A 20,614-nucleotide genomic window follows, 5' to 3' on the forward strand; every position below is an offset into this window, starting at 1 on the left:
CAACCATTTACAACCCACAATATTATGCTCGACGGGTGGTGGAACCAGCGTCCATGTTTGATTTAAATGAAGAGCTTGCATTTCAAATTGCATGGCCTGTAACCACTTGGTGGTGCCCATGGCTTCAGAATGGTGTGTGGGATCCCGAGAGGCAAAGAGAGTCGTGGGTAACGGTTGATCGTACACATAGGAGACGTCTGCACGATGCTTAGGTTTAAAAATCTCGGCCTTGGCTCGTGTGATCATGGGATGCCCATGGGTAGGAGGTGAAGGAAGGCTATGGGGTGAAGTCGGAGAGGACGACGAGCTAGGATGAGGGTTGGTCGAAAGGCTATCTTCAGATGAAGTCGATTGTGGTGAGCTGATGAAGTTGGTGTCGTCAGGTTGGGGTGAAGGCGTATTGATAGGTGGGGGCGGTTGAGGATTGGAGCGAGGTGTGTTGGCTAGAGGCACACACAAGGTGCATGGCACAGTAGGTGGGGGCTGAGATGATGACACCACAGGTGGTGGGGTGATAGGGTGTGGGGTTTTGATAGGATAGTCATCAAAGAACGAGTGTATGGATAATTGAGTGAGAGGTGTATGAGCATTGTGGGTGCCAAAAGGGAAGGTATCGTCATCAAAACGTGCATGTCGTGTTATGAATATCCGAGAAGTGACCGGATCAAGACATTTATATCCTTTGTATTGAGCATGATAACCCAAAAAAATGCACGGGATGCTGCGTGGTGAAAGCTTGTGATCAGAATAATCTCGTAAGTAGGGATAAACACGACATCCAAGTGGCCGGAAATTCATATAGGACGGAGTCCGTTTGAATAAAAGCTCAAAGGGGGAGCGGTAAGCCAATACTCTTGTAGGTAGACGATTGATAATATAAACCACAGTGCTAAATATATGCAGCCAATAAGATGGTGGAATATGAGCATTGAAAATCATTGCAAGCCCCATTTCCACAATATGACGGTGCTTACGCTCCGCACGACCGTTTTGTTGCGGAGTATAGGGACATGATATTTAATGAAACGTGCCATTTTCAGTAAGTAATTTTTTAACTTTGTGGTTTAAAAATTCGGTCCCACCATCGCTTTGAAAAATCTTGATTTTGGTATCAAATTGAGTCTGAATGAATTTAATAAACGTATCAAAAACCGTGGAGAAATCAGATTTGACTTTGAGTGGGTAAAACCACGTACACCGAGAAAAATCATGAAGAAGATGAGGAAGACATGGGGAGAAGAAAGGATTAAACTGAAGAGGAGAGGAATAGATTAGCAGCGACAGAAGAGGAATGTGAAAAGAGAGGGATTTATGTTTCGCTCTATACAAGGAGACAATTAATTATATAGAAAGCAAATTTACATAAGAGATCCTATAAAAGAGTTACATGAACACAAACATACAAAATTACATTTGACTGATAATTATCACTCCTATATCTACAACATATATTAATGCCAGTATCTTATTCTTATTTTTATTATGCTAAATTACAAATTTGGTTCCTATGCTTTACAAAATATTGCAAGTTCAGTCCAAATGTTGAAGTTGTGTCAATATCGTGTTATGTTTTGTATTCACCGAAACTGATGTGACAGATTCCAGTTCTCGTTCTCAGTTTTTTGGAACCGATTCTAGTCCAATACTAAATTTCAACTTATATCTTAATAACCTTGGATGATTCTGCGATTAAAATGCAATCCGCATGATACAAAGAAAATCACAAACGGCATAGAGATCATAAATATCATTGGTACAAGTACATTAAACACATTCTCTTAACACACGAAAAATCTGTTGATAATTTACTTTTTAAGATGAAGAGAAATCATAGATTACATACAGAATAACAAATGGCAGTGCCAGTGACGGAGTAGGCTAGTGGCCGGTGGTGAAGAAGGCGCAGAAGTGGCGGATGAGGACGATTGTGCAACGAGGAGGAAGCAACGATGGTGAGTAGTTGTGATATTTAAGGTTTTGTAACATAATTTTTCGGGTGTGGGCGATATTTTTGCACACGGTTTCGGAATCAAAGATTTGCGTGATCAAAATACGTGACCATATATATTTGGATGGACTTTAATTTAACAAATTTTAATTATTTCTGTAAAATAATCCAAAAAAGTTAATGTATCTACAAAGAATATAAAATGCAATTTTAGCATTTTTGATATTTATCTTTTATAAATTAATCATGCTTTTCTGTTTGTAAAAATTACTAAAATTTATAAGATACAAAGTAAAGTTTATTATCATCTTCTATTTTTATTTTTTTATATTTTTATCATACATACAACATTAATAAGTAGGTAACATGTATAAATTGCATTACAAGTTAAACTATAAAACCAAGGGGAGGGTGATAGAAGGCGCCGAACTCCACATCCTTGCCATACAAAGAAGGTAGCATTTGCCATGGTTAGTGGAGAAAGGAAAAGCGAGAAAGTGTAGCATGAGAGGGGAGAACATGGCAACTTTTTGCCAAGTCCACGAATGTCGAGCTCCATGCCAAGCATGAGTGTTGGTGTTTGCCATTCCATGTAGACACCACCTCATATATGCCGAGCTCTTGATGCAGTCTTATATCTTTTATGGGACTATGGAAAAAATTCAGTGGCAAACGGAATCTTTAGTCTCATCGTTGCTCAAAGCTTGGGTCTTATCAATGTGTTGGTTGAAAAAAAAAAAAAATCATGTTTGCAAGTTTTATGGATTTGTTTCGATTACAATTCTTTTTTCTTTATATTTATATTTACTTGAGAGCTTATTTATGAATTCTCTTATATTATTGCTAATATCAATGAATAAAATAATGTTAGGTGCATCGTGGTGGCAATGTCAAGCTTCATGTTTTATGAGTTGTCGTGAGTCACGACGTATGTTAATGTGTGATTTAAGACTGCAATATATATATATATATATATATATATATATATATATATATATATATATATATATATATATATATTGCAATATATAAGATTAAGTACTCAAAGACATCATACTACGTCGTTTTGTATCATATATATACATTGTAATTGTCCAATGTTCTTATAATTCAACTTCTAACTTGATTTACGTTCCAGATTTTTATAAATTTCACATTTATGTTCCTTTTACATAATTTTTATTTTCAACTATAATACATATAGCCTAATAGGTGTTCGGTAAGAAGATATGATGTAATACTAAGATAATAGTAAAATTTTAAAAATCTTGAAAGTAAATCAATTAAGGATTGAAGTTTAAAAACATTATAATAAATATATTAAACAAAACGACGTATTATGGTGAGTTTGGATACGTAAACTTATATACCCTTAAGGGTATATTCACTTTTCCATATATATATATATATATATATATATATATATATATATATATATATATATATATATATATATATATATATGATGCGACCTGGCTCTGAACCACTTGTTGTGGGTAGAACTTGCCGATTCTTAAGCCTGAGAAGTCACACAAAAAAGAAACACGTCAGCCGCTTTCCGGGAGGAGGTCCCGGAAAGACGCTCCGACGGTCAAGTTAGTATGTTAAATATTAGAGTGTGGAGGTATATGATTGGAGAAGGAAAAACTTACTTTGTCGGGGCTAAGATAAGGCCCTTTTATAGTGGAGATCTTCCTCTATCCGTACTAGGGACCGGTACTGCAATCCCGACAGGATCCGGCGCTCTTATTAAGGAGTCCTGCTCCACATTCGTGTTCAGCCCGGTGATTGGTCCAGGTGATTGTGCTCTGTCTGGGCGTTTTGTCGCCTGAAACCGTCGTTGCCAGGTTGCAGCTAAAAGACAGTATTTTGGCGAGGGCAAGCCTTCTGTGCGATCGCCTCGCGGGAGTCTGGGGTCGCTGAGTCGGCTCCCACCGGAGGTGCCTTGTTGAGGCTCGCCTGTCTCGGGCCCGCTCTAAGGGGTGCGTCATCAAGTCCCCCAGTCTAGTAGTCATATCGTATGCTGCCAAACTATGATGTTCGGGACTTAACTATTGGTACACGTATCGTTGTTTCACTCGACTGTCGCTTCATTTCCGGCGATGTGACGTTTCAACGTGCGCGCAGTGGTTACGTCACATGTCAGAGATTTTTGCAGACCCCGCTTTTTTTCCTTTTATTGCTCTTCAAACGGTTTTCTCTTTCATTTCTCACCCTGCCTTTTCACCCTCCTCTTTCTTTCCTCTATATTTTCCGTCATGGCTATCGCTCAAGGTTCAATCCCTAGTTCTTCTGAGTTCGTCACACTTCAAGAGGCGTATGGTCTTACTCCGGCTGACGGGGTGGAGTTTCCTGTCTCCGGCTCCTTGATTACTCGACCTCCTCCCGGGAAGGTGGGTGTTTACCTGAAGACCTTCGATGCTGGTCTTCGTCTCCCGTTGACCGACTTTCGGGAGGAGATACTCCACCGATGTGGGTGTAGCGTGCAGATGCTGACTCCCGGCGCCGTTCACAAGGTGGTGGCTTTCGAAATGATATGTTATGCTAACGGCATCATGCCCGATTACTTCGTATCCTATTACTTCTTCCAATTTGCTGCCACCAATGACAGGTATACTTTCTCCGCCCGTCGCAGGGGGGCATAATCTTGTTATTGACAATAAGCCTCCCAAGAATTGGCAAGACTGGTGGTTGTGGGCTAACCGGGAGTTGCTCGGCAGTGAGCATCGGGCGGTGATGCCTTCGGACACTATTCCTAAGTTGTTTCCTCATAACCAGGCAACTGCAGATCTCCTGTGTTCTCTCCAGGTGGATGTTGATGTGATGTCAGAGGTGATTCTTGCTGGTGTCGAAATGAGCCCCAGTTAGCGCTCCTGGGGGGAGATGCTTGTGTTCTACACCATCTCAAAGGGTAAATTGTTCTCGCCTTTCTTTTTCTTTTTCCTTCTTCCTTTCTCCTTCTCCCCCCCCCCCCCCCCTTTTCTCTTTTTTTATATATACATGTTTTGCTTAACAGGTGTCGAGTGCTCTGCTTCTATGGATTTTGTACTACGGGGTCGCTACCAGGGGAAGTTGGAGCACCTTTTGGTGCTTATGTATGAGACTTTGCCTCTCCCCCCCCCCCCCCCGACGCTTGCCCGTTGTTATCTCGGTATCCCCCCAGCCTGTAGGTAGTTCAACCGCGTCGGAGAGCTGCCCGGGTTCGCACGTTGTTGTTACTCCTGTGACTCCGTCTCCTGGTCTTACTAGATCGGACGTTGCCGTCGTGGTGGATAGCAAGGTTGGGATAGTAACCAGCGCTCTCCAGATTGCTGGAAAAAGGAAAGTCGTGCAGGCGATGAGCGGACCAACGCCTGAGGGTGGTTAAGGACTCATTGGGTGGCGGGTGATGCAGCGTCGCGATCTTATGCGCTTGTTATATTCTCCCCCCTCCGATCTAGGGGATTTGTTGGTGATACTCGATGATGACGTTCAACAGTCTGAGGGTATTGAGAGGGTGTCTCATCAGCCCCTTGCTCTGATTTCTGTGAGTGTTGGTGTTAATCCTCCGTCTCCAAGGAGTAGTCCGGAGCAATTGTTTCAAGGGTCTGTCCATGCTCTTACTGTGTTTATCGCGGGATGGAGTTTGGGACCCGATTCTCATTTGTCTGTGCGCTCTGCTGCTTTAGATTTTACATGTCATGCTCTCCCTCCAGCCACCCTGGATAACATGGATTCCATGAGCAATGTCATTTTGGCCCATAACCTTGCATATGTCATTGCGCAAGCTATGATATATCTAGCCGCCGGGTCCCATCGTGTGCAACAGTTCAATAATTTGGAACATTTGCATTCTTCCCTGGTTGAGAGTGAAGCTAGCTTGAGGAGCAGGGTGGCGGAGTTAAGTGCTATGGTTGTTCGGTTGGAGGATGAGAATAGGTTTTTGGTTTTGGGGAAGTCAGTGTTGGAGGATGTGCGTGGTGTTTTAGAGGGTCAAGTGGAATCTTTGACCCAGTCAAATAAAGGTTTGATGATTCAGAATGAGAGCATGGAGAGAGATGTTGTTGATCGCGAGCGGGAGCTAGAGGTGTTAAGCTCGGACCGTAGTTGGCTCCTCCAGGTGGGTCTTGTACGTGTGATGGACAAACTCCTCAAGCACCCTGAGTTCATTGGTGGCATTAGTCGCATTCTTCATGCTGCTTTTGTTGTTGGCGAGGAGTCAGGTTGGGCGAATTTGAAAGCCTAGGTTGATGTCGGGACGTACGATCCTTCGGCTAGCGACTCACGGTCTAGTCATTCTTCAGCCTTGGATGATGCATTACTGGCTTTCGCGACTATGGATTTTGTTGGTTTGCTTGGGTTAGGTCATTTGGACGTTGATAGGGTGAGGGCATTATGTACATTTGATGATGGTGAGGAAGGTGTAGGTGAGTTAGGTGTAGGGACGAGTGGTGATGGTGTTAATGGGAATGGTGATGATAGCGTTGGTGGGAGTGGTGGTGATGGTACTGATGAAGTTTTTAGAGCTGCTCTTTCAGGGTGTGAAAAATTGTTACTGATGTTTCCTTTTTCCTTGTATCATGTTGTTTTTGGATGCCTTGTAGCCCCTAAGGCCTTTGTTATGGTTTGAAGTCTTTGTAAACAAACAATAGTTTGGCTTTGGTTATTTTTTTATTTTTTTTATCTGATCATGCTTTATGTTGGGCTAACTTTGTGTTATACTTGTATATGTGCTTATGTATGATGCTCTTGGTCTTGTATGGGTTGCATCTAGGATTCAATAAGTATCCTTTACACTGTGTTTTGTTGGCATGCGGAATGTATCTATTGCATTACGTACTAAAGAAAATGCATGTTTATTTATATAATTCTTACGTACAACTGCTTCATATTTTGGTTCCCTACTGGACTGCTCCAAGCATTTGTTGCTTGGTTCGGGTGATCAGTCCGGCCACGGGACGTTTTCTTTTTCCCAACTATCTAGGGAGCTGCTCCTTTGCTTTAAAACTAAACGCCCTCGTCTTCCCTTCTGTATAGGGTTTCGCCATCATTCAAATGTGGAACTTTCTCAAGTTCCTTGCGTTCCATGTCCTGGGGATTTGTCTTCCCTCCGGAGTTTCAATGGAGTAGGAGCCGTTGTGGTGTGCCTCAACTACCTTGTATGGTCCTTCCCAGGTTTGGATTAACTTCCCCCGAGGTTGGTCATGGCTAACTTCGTTTTTTTGTAAGACATAGTCTCCTACTCGGAATGCTTTGTTTCTTACTCGTTGATTGTAGTATCTCTCCACTGCCTTCTTATAGGCAGCTTGGCGTATGCTCGAGTGTTCGCGTTGCTCTTCCAAGAGGTCTAAGTTTTCCCTCAAGCCTTCTCTGTTTTCCTTCTCCTTGCAGTATTCCGTGCGTATTGACCCTATCATTATTTATGTTGGTAGCATTGCTTCAGCTCCGTAAGCTAGGCAGAATGGTGTCTCTTTCGTGCTGGTTCGTGGTGTGGTTCGATATGACCACAGAACCTCCAATAGTTCATCTACCCAGTTGCCTTTTGCTTTGCCTAGCCGTTTTTTGATCCCTTGTACCAGAGTCCTGTTTGACACCTTTGTTTGCCCGTTAGCCTGAGGGTACGCCACATATGTGAACCTTTGCTCTATTCCCTTTTCTTTACACCAATCTTTAAAGGGGTTTTCCGCAAACTGTAGGCCATTGTCGCTGATTAGGACCCTTGGTATCCTAAATCTTGTCACGATGTTTTTCCAGGAAAACTTGATTACTTGCTTCCCATTGATGCATTTCATTGGCTCTGCTTCTATCCACTTTGTAAAATAATCGACCGCGCACAATTAAGAATTTTACTTTCCCAGGTGCCTATGGGAAGGGACCGACTATATCGATTCCCCATTGGTAAAAGGGCCAGGGGATAACTATGCTTGTTAACTTTGATGGCGAGACTTCTTACGTTGGCGAGAAAGTCTGTCACTCCATGCAGGTCCGTGTTAGCTCGACCGCATCCTGGTGTATATCTAGCCAGTAGAGGCCCATGCGTAATACTTTGCCCATGAGCGCTCTTGCTCCCTCATGAGCTCTGGCCGAACCTGCGTGGGCTTCCTTTAGGGCCATCTTTCCTGCTGTGCCATCTATGCACTTGAGCCACGGGGCCGTATGGCCCTTCCTTTACAGCGTCCCTTTTATCATCGCGTACTGTGTGTCTCGTATCCTCGTCTTCCGAGCCTCTACGTGGTCATCAGGAAGTATACCATGTTGTATATAGTCTATGATGGGCGTCATCCAGTTGGTTTGTGCTATTTATATAGAATTGACCCGTCGCTCATCGATACTCCTTTCTTTTAGTACTTCCACCAATACTTCCTTTGAGAGGTGTCCAAAGAATGTTGACGCCAGTTTGCTGAGAGCATTTGTTCTCCTATTATTTCCCCTTGAGATTTGTTTTATTTCAAAGCTCTTTAGAGTACTCGTGATTTGTTGTACTGCTTTGACATATTTATCCATTAGCTTGTATTTTGTTTCGAACTCCCCTGGTACTTGGTTAGCCACCAAGCGCGAGTCATTCATGGTTGTGACTCTTTCCGCCCCCATTGTCACCGCCAATATGAGGTCGGCCAAGAGGTATTCATATTCTGCCTCATTGTTGGATGTGTGAAAATCGAAGCGCAAGGCATATGTGAGTTCTTCTCCCATTGGGCTAGTTAGGATCAGCCCTGCACCTGGTCCTTCTTTGCTGGAGGCCCCATCTGTATGAAGGGTCCACCATTGGTTGGCCTCTTTCTCCGAGCACACTTGGTTGTCTGCCTTTGTTGCTTCCTGCTGGAGTTCTACTGGGACTTCGAGCAAGAAATCCGTTAGGGCTTGCCCTTTGATGCTTGTTCTGGGGTGGTAGGTGATGTCGCGCTCTCCTAGCTCTATGGCCCATTTCGCAAGTCTTCCTGACATCTCCGGCTTTAGGAGTATTTTTTTGATTGGGAAATTTGTCAATGCCTCTATTTGGTGGGCCTAAAATTACCGACAAAGTCTCCGTGCTGCATAGACTAAGGCGAGAACCAGTTTCTCGATGATCGGTTAGTTCATCTCTGGTCCCTGTAGTGCCCGACTCACAAAATAAACCGACAGTTGGCATCCTTGTCTGTCGAACGTTAGCACCGACGAAATTGCGTCTTTTGATGTGGACAGGTACACTTGCAATACCTCTTCGGGTATCGGGTTGGCGAGAGTGGGGAGTGCATGGAGTACTTTCTTTATCTTTTGTAGTGCCGACTCGGCTTCCGCGATCCATTTAAAGTTGTTTTTCTCTATGCATCCTTTCAGCGTGTTGAACAGTAGCATGGCTTTTTCGACCGACTTGGAGATGAACCGACTGAGCGCGATCAGCTTTCCATTCAAGGATTTTTCATCTCTCAACGTGCAAGGTGAAGGTGTCTCCTCTAGCTCATTTACCTTGATTGGGCTTGGCTGGATTCCTTCCTTCGTCACATAGTATCCCAAAAATTGGCCCTCCTCAACTCTGAAAGTACACTTGGCAGGGTTTAATTTCATCCTAGCCTTCTCCAAAGTTTGTAACGTTTCTTCTACATCCCGTAGTAGCATGTTCTCGTCCGGGCTTATGACCATATCATCGACGTAGGCTTCAATGTTCCGACCGATTTGGTTGGCGAACAGAGAATCCATGAGCCGCTGGTAGGTCGCCCCTGCATTTTTTAGTCCAAACGGCATTTTTGTATAACAAAAAGTGCCATGAGCCATGTTGAAATCCGTTTTCTCTTCGTCGTTTGTATTCATCAATATCTTGTGGTATCCTTTGTATGCATCTAGGAAGCATTTCCATCGGAAACCCTGCAAAGACTCTACCTTTTTGGTCTATATCTGGTAGCGGGTAACATTCTTTGGACATGCTTTGTTCAGGTCAGATTAGTCAATGCACATGCGCCAGCTACCGTCGTTTTTCTTCACCATTACCGGGTTGGCGATCCATGTGGGGAAGATTGCTTCTTTGAGGATTCCTACACTGGTTAGCTTTGCCACTTCCATGTTGATCGCCTTGTTTCGATCCCCTCCCTAGACCCGCTTCTTTTGCTTCATCTCCTTGGATCCTGGTTTTATCATCAGCTTGTGCTCTATAATTCCTCGATCGACCCCTACCCTGCCCGCGGGAGTCCATGCAAACACATGTTTGTACCTTTGTAGTAGTTGGACCAGTGCTTCTCTTTCTTTTGCAAGAAGGGTCGTCCCTACGGTCACTCGTTGGTCTGGGTGTTCCCTGTTGATTACTTCTCCCCCGTCCGACGGGTCTAGTTTTGGCCTTTTGGTCTCTACTGAGATGTCTTTTGGTTGCATGATTTCGTAACATTTGAGTTCCTTCGACTATGTAGCCAGAACTACGCCCGGACCCTAACTTGTGCTGAATTTGACTATCCCATGGATCGTCGATAAGAATTCTCTGAATCTTAATAGGGTTGGGCTCCCCAATATGATGTTGTGCTTTGAGGGGTGTCGTATGACTATGAAATCGATTAGGGAAGTTTGTCATCTGGTTTTGTCTTGACTGACTAGTGTGAATGGTAAATGGATCATACCTAGCGGCCACAGGCTATGCCTAGTGAATCCCGTGAGTTGGCCTGTGGATGGCCTTAAGCCTTCTTTCCATGCATTTGGCAATAGTTTGAAACAATGCTCATAGATGATGCCTGTTGAGCTTCCGGTGTCGATGTATACCCGGTGGATGACTGCATTCTTGATGGATCCTTGAATGACCAGGGGGTTGTCCCTATTCCACCCGGTTAGGCGTGGGTCGCACATGGAGAATGTCAGCCCCTGTATTGCCTCTGTGATGTCTCGATTGTCCTCCATACGCTCCTCCCACCCTTTTTGTGGTGGATTGTTAGAATCTCCAATTTTTGCTCCATTTTCCTAGGAGCGTCTTTTGGGTTTTCTGCATCGAACTTGGCTCGTAGACTTTTGGCGATTTCTATCACATTTCCTTTCAGCTGTTTTTCTTCGATTTCCCTTTTTAGCACCGCGCAATTAACTGTGTTCATGCGTTCGACTATTGTGGTATTCACAGTATCGCGTTTTAGTTCCTTTTGCTGCTGGCTTCTCATCAACCGCGTACGATTCTACCCGTCTACCCCACCTGTCGTCCCCAGAGAAAGGTCGGAAACGGCCTGGCAGTCACCTATCTCGACTCATGAACCTGTTGCTTTCCCGGGGGTCGAAGGGAATTGTGGGGTTGTTATTACATCTCCCAGCGGAAGTTGTCATGGCATTGAGGTACGCCTGCTTTGATGCTTCACCTTCTTCTTGGCGTAGGTAGTGTTCCACTCGTTCTTTTAGTTCGGCCCTTGTTTCGGGTTGTTTGCCCATGAGCTTCTGGGACAACGATCCCGGCAGCAACCCCCAGGTAAATGTGCCTGTGATTAGTCCTTCATCATGACCCGGGACATCTAACTTAGCTTTGGTGAACCTGGAAAAGTAGTCATCGACCGACTCTCCTTCCCTTTGTTTGCACCCAATGATTGAGTGGCAATCGCCCTTGTATTTCCGGAGTTGCATGAAGTTCGTTAGGAACAAGTATTTCAACTGGCTGAAGTTGTTAATGTTGCACAGTCGTAGCGTTTTGAACCATGTTCCTGTGTTACCGTCCAAGGTAGTGGGGAAGTACCAGAATCTCTCATATAACTTGAGAGACGTCATGGTCCACTCGTACATGTTGATATGACTATCTGGGTCGGTAGTTCCATCATACGTCTTAAGGTGGGGTAGTTTAGCGGTGTTGGGGATTTCGTATTCCAAGAGTTCCTTGACGAACGACGACACAACGCTTCGTGACGAGCAGTCTTGGGTTGGGATTTGCTGGTTGAAATGGTATCCCGGTTGTTGCATTGCCAGTAATGGTTGTACGAGCATGTTGTTATAGGCAGTCATATATGGTATCGGTAGGCCGTACTGGTTAAGTGGCTGGTTCAAAGTTGGGAGATTATATGTGACAGGGATTGTGTTGTTGGATTAAGGACGTCTATTGTTGGGCCATGGTTATTGGTCCCTAACTTATGGGTATTTGTTGTTGGGCCATGGGTATTGGCTGTTGGGTTATAGGTATTTGTTGTTGGCCTGCAGGTATTTGCTGGTAAAAAGAAGATGGCATCATTGGTGTGGCGCATGATGTTAGGAACTGGTAGTTTCGTGGTCGTGATGCAGCGCTCGTGTTGAACATGGTGTTGTGTGTGTATAGGTTATTCGCATGAGGTGCGACGGTTGTGATTTGGGTGCCATGAGGGGAAACGGTGTTGAAGAATGGAAGCGGTGTGGTGAATATTTGTTGGTTTTGGGGTAAGGTGGTATGTGTAATGGTGGTGACAGGAGTTAAGGGTGAATCTCGTGGCGTAGCCGTTGCAACGTGTGGCGACGGGCCGCCGGGAACTGGTATGGCTTCAAGGTTTAGCGACGGGTCCCCTAATGACGATGGCGCTTCGAGGATTGATTGTTGCTCTCCGGGGAGTGAGAAGACTAGGGTGTTGATTGTCTCCAGCGGTCCCATTGGGTGTATCGGACTGTGTGGTGGCTCCGATGGTTCTCCAGTTGGTTTCTCCACCATGGTTGGTTGCACGAGGGGACAAAGAGAGAAGGGTTTGCGTATCTGTTGTCACACAAATGGATAGCGCCAAATGATGCGACCTAGATCCGAACCACTTGTCGTGAGTAGAACTTGTCGGTTCTTAAGCATGAGAGGTCACACAAAAAAGAAATATATATATATATATATATATATATATATATATATATATATATATATATATATATATATATATATATATATATATATATATATATATATATATAAAAGGCTAGCATTTATAGAATTGATTTCTATTATATCTGCATAAAACACATTTATTGAGATATAAATATAACTTATAAATAATCTTATTTTATGATATATGTCATAAATTATTATTTCTCCAATAAATATTATTTTCACAAATAATATATTTCTATTTAGTAAAATATTATTTCCGTAAAATAATAAGTTTCTAATTAAATACAAGTGTTGATTATATTTATTAATATTCAAAATTACTCTAATAAATAATCAATTAGTGGTAACATGTTATAATGTGTGACCCTATATAATCATATGTTATTAGCAATATCATTTTATAATGACTCTTGGGCATACAAGATCTTTCAATAAATTAAGAAAGTACCAATACCCATTAAATCCGCAATATTTTGCTTCCCTTTGATGATTTTTTTTTTCAATTAAACTTCATAAACTCTCCACCGTGGTTTAATAAAATAGAGAAAATCATTGGATGTTCTGCTGTGAAAGAAAAAACATTGACATTAATTTTGAGCAATCACGTAATATATTCAAAATTATCAACAAAACCATGCAATTAATTTCAAATAATTACATAGTATATTCAAAATTATCAACAACAAAACCAACGAATGATTACCATATCGACATCCAATATTGACTTTAGTCATGGTCGCACGAAATTGCCATGTACCCATGCCAAACAGTTGTGATTGAGGGTGCCCACTTTAAGGTTTTCTGTAATTGTGTGTGTTGAGTGTGAGTGGGGTTTCTTGTCGGAAAGAATAATCGTTATTTTGCCTTCTTAAATGTTCCGGGTTATAAAAATGACGCTTGCACTCTCTTAAAAGAAAAAGACTACAATACCCATGTGTGCCTTGCATGTGGGGTGTTTCAACGGTGACTTTAATAGCTACCAAAAAAAAAAAAAAAAAGGCAACAAGTTTTAAAATGAAGGATGACCCGAGTTAAAAGAAATAGAGTAAGGAACTACGCATGAAATAGGGACCATTCATTTAATTTACTGTTTGAATGTGCTTGGGACACTTACACTGAATCAGTCTATATTCAACTGATACGAATTGCAACTCATGAACATTTGTAGACATTTTAAGCGTTCAAAATTCATTTATGCTATGGCCTTTCTGCCTTCTCAACAAAAAGTTGATATGTAACACTCCACTCACTTCAACTATCCCTTTATTGCTTGTTCTAAGACCACAACTCCCAACAATATTATTGCATATGATTCTTTTGATGAATTTGATAGATTAATAACAACAATTGGAACACCCCACTTTGTCAACGGACTATAATAACATCAATACTCACATCATTTGCATTACCACATATCAACTTCCAAACCAAGTTGTCTCTAATACAAATCATTAAAAGTCAAATAGAAAGTTAATGCAAGTCTCTTAACCTTGTAGGAATCACACTACATTTGTACAATCCGTCCGCATGGAAAACAACCACGATTTTCCATCATCATACAGAAATCCAAACCATTTCTAGGCAGTTATCTTTTATGCATACCACTTGTTGTTGATCCACACCATATTTTATTCTAGTAAAACTCATACACACTAGATATAAAATGGAAACGGAAATTACACCTATTCAATGTCTTCTGCTTGTAGTTTCCAACATTTCGGATCCAATTCAGCCTGCAAAACACAATTCACAAAGAAAAGAAAACTCCATTATTTTCATATAATCTTGATTTTACTTTTTTCTTTTTTGATAAACATGATTTACTCATAAAGATGTACCTGAAACACTTTATCTCTCCAATGAAAAACACAACCACGAGCTTCTAAATGCTCAAGAACTAATCGTGGTAGCAGAGTTCTAAAAGATGATTGAAGCTTCACTTTCATTAGGCCTCCACATCCAAACAATGCAGCTGCAAGTCCAACTGGAGTCAACCCTTCCATGTGAAGAATAGTCATACTCTGCAAACACCCTAAGCTTGCTAGGTATAATAGCCCTACATCTGTCACCGAGCTATACGACAAATTTATCTATACAAAAAAAAAACATCAAAACCAATAAGTACATCAAATATGCAACAAAAATCATCATACATTATATGTATTAGGCAAAATGTGCCTCATACGTATTGTATGTATGCAGACTGTGTCTAGGGTTTAAGGTTTAGGGTCTAGGGTTTACCTGTCTGAGGTTATGTGAAAATTGAGCAAGTGGAATCATCCCGGAGTCATTGACATTGTGGCATTTTTTGATGTCAAGCTTTATGATTTGCTTGCATCTAATTGCAATGGCTTTGAGCCCTAAAGATGTGATACGAGGGCATCCTCGGGATTCAAGTGTGTTTAACTTTGAACAATTTGACAATGAGATCAATGAGCTATCGGTGATGTTTTCACAATAAGAAATGTTGATGATTTCAAGTGAAGGGCAACCATGAGCAATAGAAGAAATCCCCTTATCTGTGATTTCAATTGATCTAAACAACAACAAAAAAACATATTCACAAGTTAGGTATTGTTTCTTTTTTAGTTAATGGGGATAAACGAGTGTTTCTTTTTGCAAACCTGTATAAATCGAGTTCTTTAAGTTTTGGGCATCCATTTCCAATAGAAATAAGCCCTTCATCACTTATATTCATACATATTCCAAGCTTTAAGACAGAGAGTTGAGAACATTTTGAGATAAACTTTAGGCCTACACAAACAAAGAAACAAACACCATTTACCATTTCCATTTTTATATGTCTCGTGAAAATTGCAACATTTCCAATTTTGCCCATTGCCATGGATACAAAATCCGATATGAAGATGAAAAACCATACCTTCATCATCAACGTCATTATCTGTAAGGTCAAGCTCCTCAAGAAAAGGACAATTTTGCCCTATCAAAAAGAAAGCTTCAAAGGGAACAAGCGTACACGACTCCATCTTCAAAGAAACAAGGGACCCACAAGATTTTGTCACATGGGCAATTGAAATTTGAGTAATCTTTCTACAACATGTGATGTCTAACTTTTTTAAATCCGTGTGTTTCTTCACAATTGATGAAAGCCCATCATCTGTAACACCTGAGCATTTACTTAAGCTTAGCTCCTTAAGTGATACACACCAATTCCCAATGCTTTTGAGACCCGAACAGGTGACGTGGCATCCATCTAAGCGGATTGATTGCAATTGAGAAAGCTTTTGTAGACTTTCAGAAAGTGGAAGAGTTACCTGAATTACATCATGTGTTAAGAATTTTCTTTAGTTTATAGTTTTTCTTAATGTGGAAATAGTACTAAATAAAGAAATTCAAGAAAATAAGGCTTTCCCATTAAGTGATTAAGCCCAAATTTTACAAATTTGCCATTCCATGTCCCAAGTATGTTGTCATTTTCTCAAATATTTCACTTGAAATATAGTTTAATACAAGTGTTCATATTCTTGTAGACCAAATTTTACATTTAACTTAATAATCAGTTTCCTTATGGTTTGGGGTAATTTGCACGTTTGGTCCCTAACTTATTTTTTTAACTCGGAAGGTCCCTATTGTTTGTTCTTGTTGCGTTCTTGGTCCATGTCTTACCTAAAAAGACTATTTTACCCTTGATTTTTTAATTTATTTAAATAAACACACCCCCAACCCCACTCCCACCTCACCTTACCTTATCTTTCCTACCCCACCTTATTTAAATAAATTAAAACATCAAAGGCAAAATAGTCTTTTTAGGTAAGACAGGGACCAAGCGCGCAACAAAAACAAACAATAGGGACCTTCCGAGTTAAAAAATAAGTTAGGGACCAAACGTGTAAATTACACCAAACCATAGGGACCATTCGTGTAATTTACTCTTGTAATTTTAAATAATCAGAATCATAATTAGATAATCATTTGATTAAAGGTAAGAATATAAATGAGTATAGGACTTACTAGTGGCCCGTATGATAGGTTAAGGTTTTGAAGACAATTGGCTGTGCTTGTTAATGAAGAAACTCCCACATGTGTAACATTATCACAATACGACATATTCAATGTCTGTGAAGAGTATAATTATGAATTAGTTTCTTAAATGATTTATACAAAAAGAAAAAATAATTATATTTAGTCTTTTTCTTGAGAATGGATACCTTAAGTGACTTCCACCCTTGTTTGAGGGATACAAGACTTTCATCATTGATTCCACAACATCCTTCCAAAATCAAATCTTCAAGAAATTCCAACTTTAAAAGTGAAGGTAAGCATTTCTCCGTGATCTATAAAAAGATTAATATGAAAAAAGAAAGAATGAGAAACCAATATTGTATTAAAGTAACACAAATCATTATAAAAAATATATGCAAAAAAAGTTATTCTTTCAGCAACCCATGAGCTGACCCACACTGCTCTGCTCCAAGAGCATCATGTAAGATGTAAATCAGGTACATAGTAGCCCACAAGGTACCAACTTTGTGACCCACAATCAAAAGTTATCATTTTCCACTTTGTGGGTCCCATATCAACTTTTTAGAACATGGGGCCCACAGGTGTGGTGTTGTTTCTTGTCACGCATCATAAAACAAAATGCAATTTCAATTCAAGACGTGTTCTTAATCGGACAAAAATCTATTATAAGTAATATAGACAACAATAGTGACATGAACATAAAAAAAAACATTTTCTTATTTTCATCATTAAAGTAACAAAACATAGCATGTGAACATATACCGGTCTATGTCACATCATTTATTGGTTTATGTCAATGTTTTAACATAACATCATCACATTTAATACGATTTTTGTTTATTATTCACATAGAGATAAAATCTTAAAGGTTCTAATAAGCTAATAGCTTGTGATTTCCCCTCAGTTGCTCTCTCTATCCCAATATATGTCCAAATAAGACTTTTAAAAATTCAAACCTGTATTTTCTAATTTTAAGTTTGACATACATTTTCTTAGTCTTCATAATACCCTATTTCTATACTTTCATAGTTTTCATCAATTTTGAAGTTGGAAAGCAAATGATATGACTCAAAAACCACAAGTAAAGGAACCAATTGACAAGATAAAAACAAAGGGTGAAAGCAACTACATATAGAAAGAAAAAAAAAACTACTATCAAATACTTCACATAGTGCATGAATTAGAGGAAAGATAACAAGCATATCAAATAATCAAAACAAGTTATAACACAATAACATGAAAAATAAACAATTAGCCAAAATTATTACCAAAAATGGAAAAGAGGAGAACTGTTGTATACCAGCAAGTGAGAAAGGTCCAAGCTTCTAATCTTCTTACACTTGACACCAATCAAAGCAACCCCTAAATCACTAACACCCAAACACCATTTCAAACTCAAAACCCTTAAATTCGAACACCCAACTGCAATACACCCAATTCCAATATCAGTCAACGATTTGCACCTAGTCAAACTCAACCTCTCCAAACTCCGGCAACTAGCAACAGCAGCAGCTGCAGTGTCATTCAAATGTACGCCATTTGAAAGATCCATATCCACCAAATTAACAGAGTTTGAAACCAAATACGAGAGCCCCACTTGTGTAAAGAACCTAGACCTAGAAAGATCGATGGATTTCAAGGCTTTTCCGCAAGAATTCGCTATGTATGACAAACAACCATCAGTGATTCGAGGGCAGAGGGAAAGATCGAGATGTGTAACAAATGGGTATCGTTTTAGAAGGTTTTTTAATTGATCATGACGATGATCATTAGAGGTACGAGGGAAGGGTTTTAACGTTTTCCGATGGCGAGATTCAATTGAGTAGAATGATTTTGAAACTAAAGAGAATGATTTTCGATCAAATGGGTTTGGTGTGAGGTAGTCTAAGATTGAAAAAACGATTTCTTCTGAGAGAAAATCAAAAGGGTTGATCTTGGTTTCAGTATCTTCCTGGATACATTTTTGCTTCTTCATTTTCAGCTCGAGAAAAAAGTGAAAGGAAATTTGGTATGATAAAACAATGAAATGAGATTTTCAAAACATATATATAGAAAGAAAGTTGTTAGATGAATTTAAAGGAGGTGAAGATGCTCTTTGAAGTAACCGTTTAACAGGAAATAGGCTGGTTTGGTTATTGGGGCAGTTGATAACTAAGTGAAGGTTGAAGATGAAGAATGGGGTTATCGATGTAATTACAATCTTGCCCTTTTTCCTTCTTCCATCAATGAAATTGATTGGCTGATTTTCGTACCTGTGAAGACTTTATTGCCCTTAAAGAAGCCACCTGTTAGCATTTTTTTATGTGATTCATCATGTTATTTTCAAATATATATATATATATATATATATATATATATATATATATATATATATATATATATATATATATATATATATATATTTATATTGATATTTATTCAATACTAGAAATTCGATTTTTTTAATATTAGAGTGTTATCTTTCGTTCCGAAAAATAAATAAAAAAAAGTTATATAAATGATAGTAATAACTTTTAATAAAACAAATAACAATATTAGCGGTGTTACATATTATTATTATATTAGTGTTTTACTTGTTAGATATTATTTAAATTAAATGTATATTGTTATAATTAAATTCGGATTTATTATATAAATTAATTAAAATTGTTGATGAATCAATTTTATTATTAAATGAAGATAAAATTTTACTATTTTTATCTTGTGTCTTGAGTTCCTAATTGACTCAAACTCTATTAAATTCATATTATCTCTCATATTTGATTATATTTGTATCTATATAAACATGTGATGAGAATCATATCTAAAATACGAACAATTATAAAAAATTTTAAAAAAAAAAAAAAAATTATAGGTCATGAAAGATTTAAGAGAGTTTTGAAACAAAAACTAATCTTGTTCATCATATTCAAAAGATCTCAAATGGAAACATATATATGATTTTTGTTTTTCTTGTTTAAGTGAAAGTTCCAAATTTTATGTCTTTATGTTTTAAATCTAGTTATAAAAATATCTAACATTACTAAATTAATGTAATTATAAAAACTAAAAATATGTTAATATTTTTCTCACTAGCCATTAAATTTAGAAGAAGAAAAAAAAAAAAAAAAAAGATAAACTTTTGTTCATGATTTTCTTTTATTTTTGTCCCTTAAGCGTACGTAGCTTTTAATATTCGAGATAATTGACTCGAGGGTAATAAGGTCATTTGACGAGAAAGTATAACAGCCGTACGCGCAAGGACAGAAAGCGACGGCAATAGTTGACGGGGTTATTTTGGGAAACACAAAAATCGCTATCGAAACTTAGGCGAGTTTTATTCGGTGGAGCAAATATGTGAGGAAGGTACGTTTGTCCTAATTTCCGGATGGTACTATCACTTTGACTAATTGACATTAATATGCTTCATGTTTTCATTATACGTCATCTTTACCCCACAACTTTACCCAACTTTTTCTTTTTGGTACTTCTTTTATTGTAATTTATTCCCATGATCTATTTGTCCTACTCAAGGCTATTATATTTAATTAGTCCACAAAAATAAGCTACCTTATTATAATTTAGCCTTTGTTAAGACACTAAAACACTAAAAGTAGTTCATTAATAAGTTATTTCAAACTAACTTATATGTTAAAAATTAATTTTCAACTAATTTGTTAACATAACCTTAACACTTAACATAAGATAAGGCTAGTAGTTATATATTCAAACACTACCTCACATGATTGATTTGTTTTCCTAATCAATATGTAGAAGATCATTCAACTAAAAAATTATCTCATTTAGGTTAATATCATTTCTTAATAAATAATCATCTTTTTCATCTATTTAAGATCCAAGACACATGTTCATTATCTAGTTCCAAATCATCCCCAAATTGACTTCTTTTTCAACAAATTTTATATGAAAATTACTCAGAGGGCAACTACATTGAATTTCTA

General features: G+C 39.1%; 3 protein-coding genes across 3 annotated transcripts; all 3 read right to left on the bottom strand.

The window, feature by feature from the left end:
* Positions 1 to 8,227: 8,227 nt before the first annotated feature.
* On the bottom strand, positions 8,228 to 8,872 carry LOC145010141 (uncharacterized). The gene has a single exon (XM_078968718.1). It carries the CDS (start codon positions 8,870 to 8,872, stop codon positions 8,228 to 8,230), a length of 645 nt encoding a protein of 214 aa, XP_078824844.1.
* A 2,232-nt stretch (positions 8,873 to 11,104) lies between these two features.
* LOC145010142 (uncharacterized) lies at positions 11,105 to 11,857 on the bottom strand. Its single transcript, XM_078968719.1, has one exon. It carries the CDS (start codon positions 11,855 to 11,857, stop codon positions 11,105 to 11,107), a length of 753 nt encoding a protein of 250 aa, XP_078824845.1.
* A 2,211-nt stretch (positions 11,858 to 14,068) lies between these two features.
* Positions 14,069 to 18,852, bottom strand: LOC145010900 (RNI-like superfamily protein). Its single transcript, XM_078969470.1, has 8 exons — positions 17,974 to 18,852; positions 16,859 to 16,984; positions 16,662 to 16,766; positions 15,571 to 15,964; positions 15,314 to 15,443; positions 14,931 to 15,225; positions 14,528 to 14,779; positions 14,069 to 14,422 (listed from the first exon to the last, which is right to left on the bottom strand). The coding sequence occupies exons 1-8, from the start codon at positions 18,646 to 18,648 to the stop codon at positions 14,372 to 14,374; spliced, it is 2,028 nt and encodes a 675-aa protein (XP_078825596.1). The 5' UTR covers positions 18,649 to 18,852; the 3' UTR covers positions 14,069 to 14,371.
* Between the last annotated feature and the right edge of the window lie 1,762 nt (positions 18,853 to 20,614).

The sequence above is a fragment of the Lactuca saligna genome, chromosome 8 (genome assembly GCF_052625555.1).
Source record: "Lactuca saligna cultivar CGN05327 chromosome 8, ASM5262555v1, whole genome shotgun sequence".
Taxonomy (NCBI): domain Eukaryota; kingdom Viridiplantae; phylum Streptophyta; class Magnoliopsida; order Asterales; family Asteraceae; genus Lactuca; species Lactuca saligna.

Bases quoted from the DNA above. Each gene is read 5' to 3' on its own strand.
- LOC145010141 (XM_078968718.1), bottom strand. From the start codon at position 8,872: ATGTCAGGAAGACTTGCGAAATGGGCCATAGAGCTAGGAGAGCGCGAC.
- LOC145010142 (XM_078968719.1), bottom strand. From the start codon at position 11,857: ATGACTGCCTATAACAACATGCTCGTACAACCATTACTGGCAATGCAA.
- LOC145010900 (XM_078969470.1), bottom strand. From the start codon at position 18,648: ATGAAGAAGCAAAAATGTATCCAGGAAGATACTGAAACCAAGATCAAC. The intron at 15,965-16,661 runs GTAAGTCCTATA...GATGTAATTCAG, and splicing joins ACCTATCATACGGGCCACTA to GTAACTCTTCCACTTTCTGA. The intron at 15,444-15,570 runs GTATGGTTTTTC...TTGTTTGTGTAG, and splicing joins TAATGACGTTGATGATGAAG to GCCTAAAGTTTATCTCAAAA.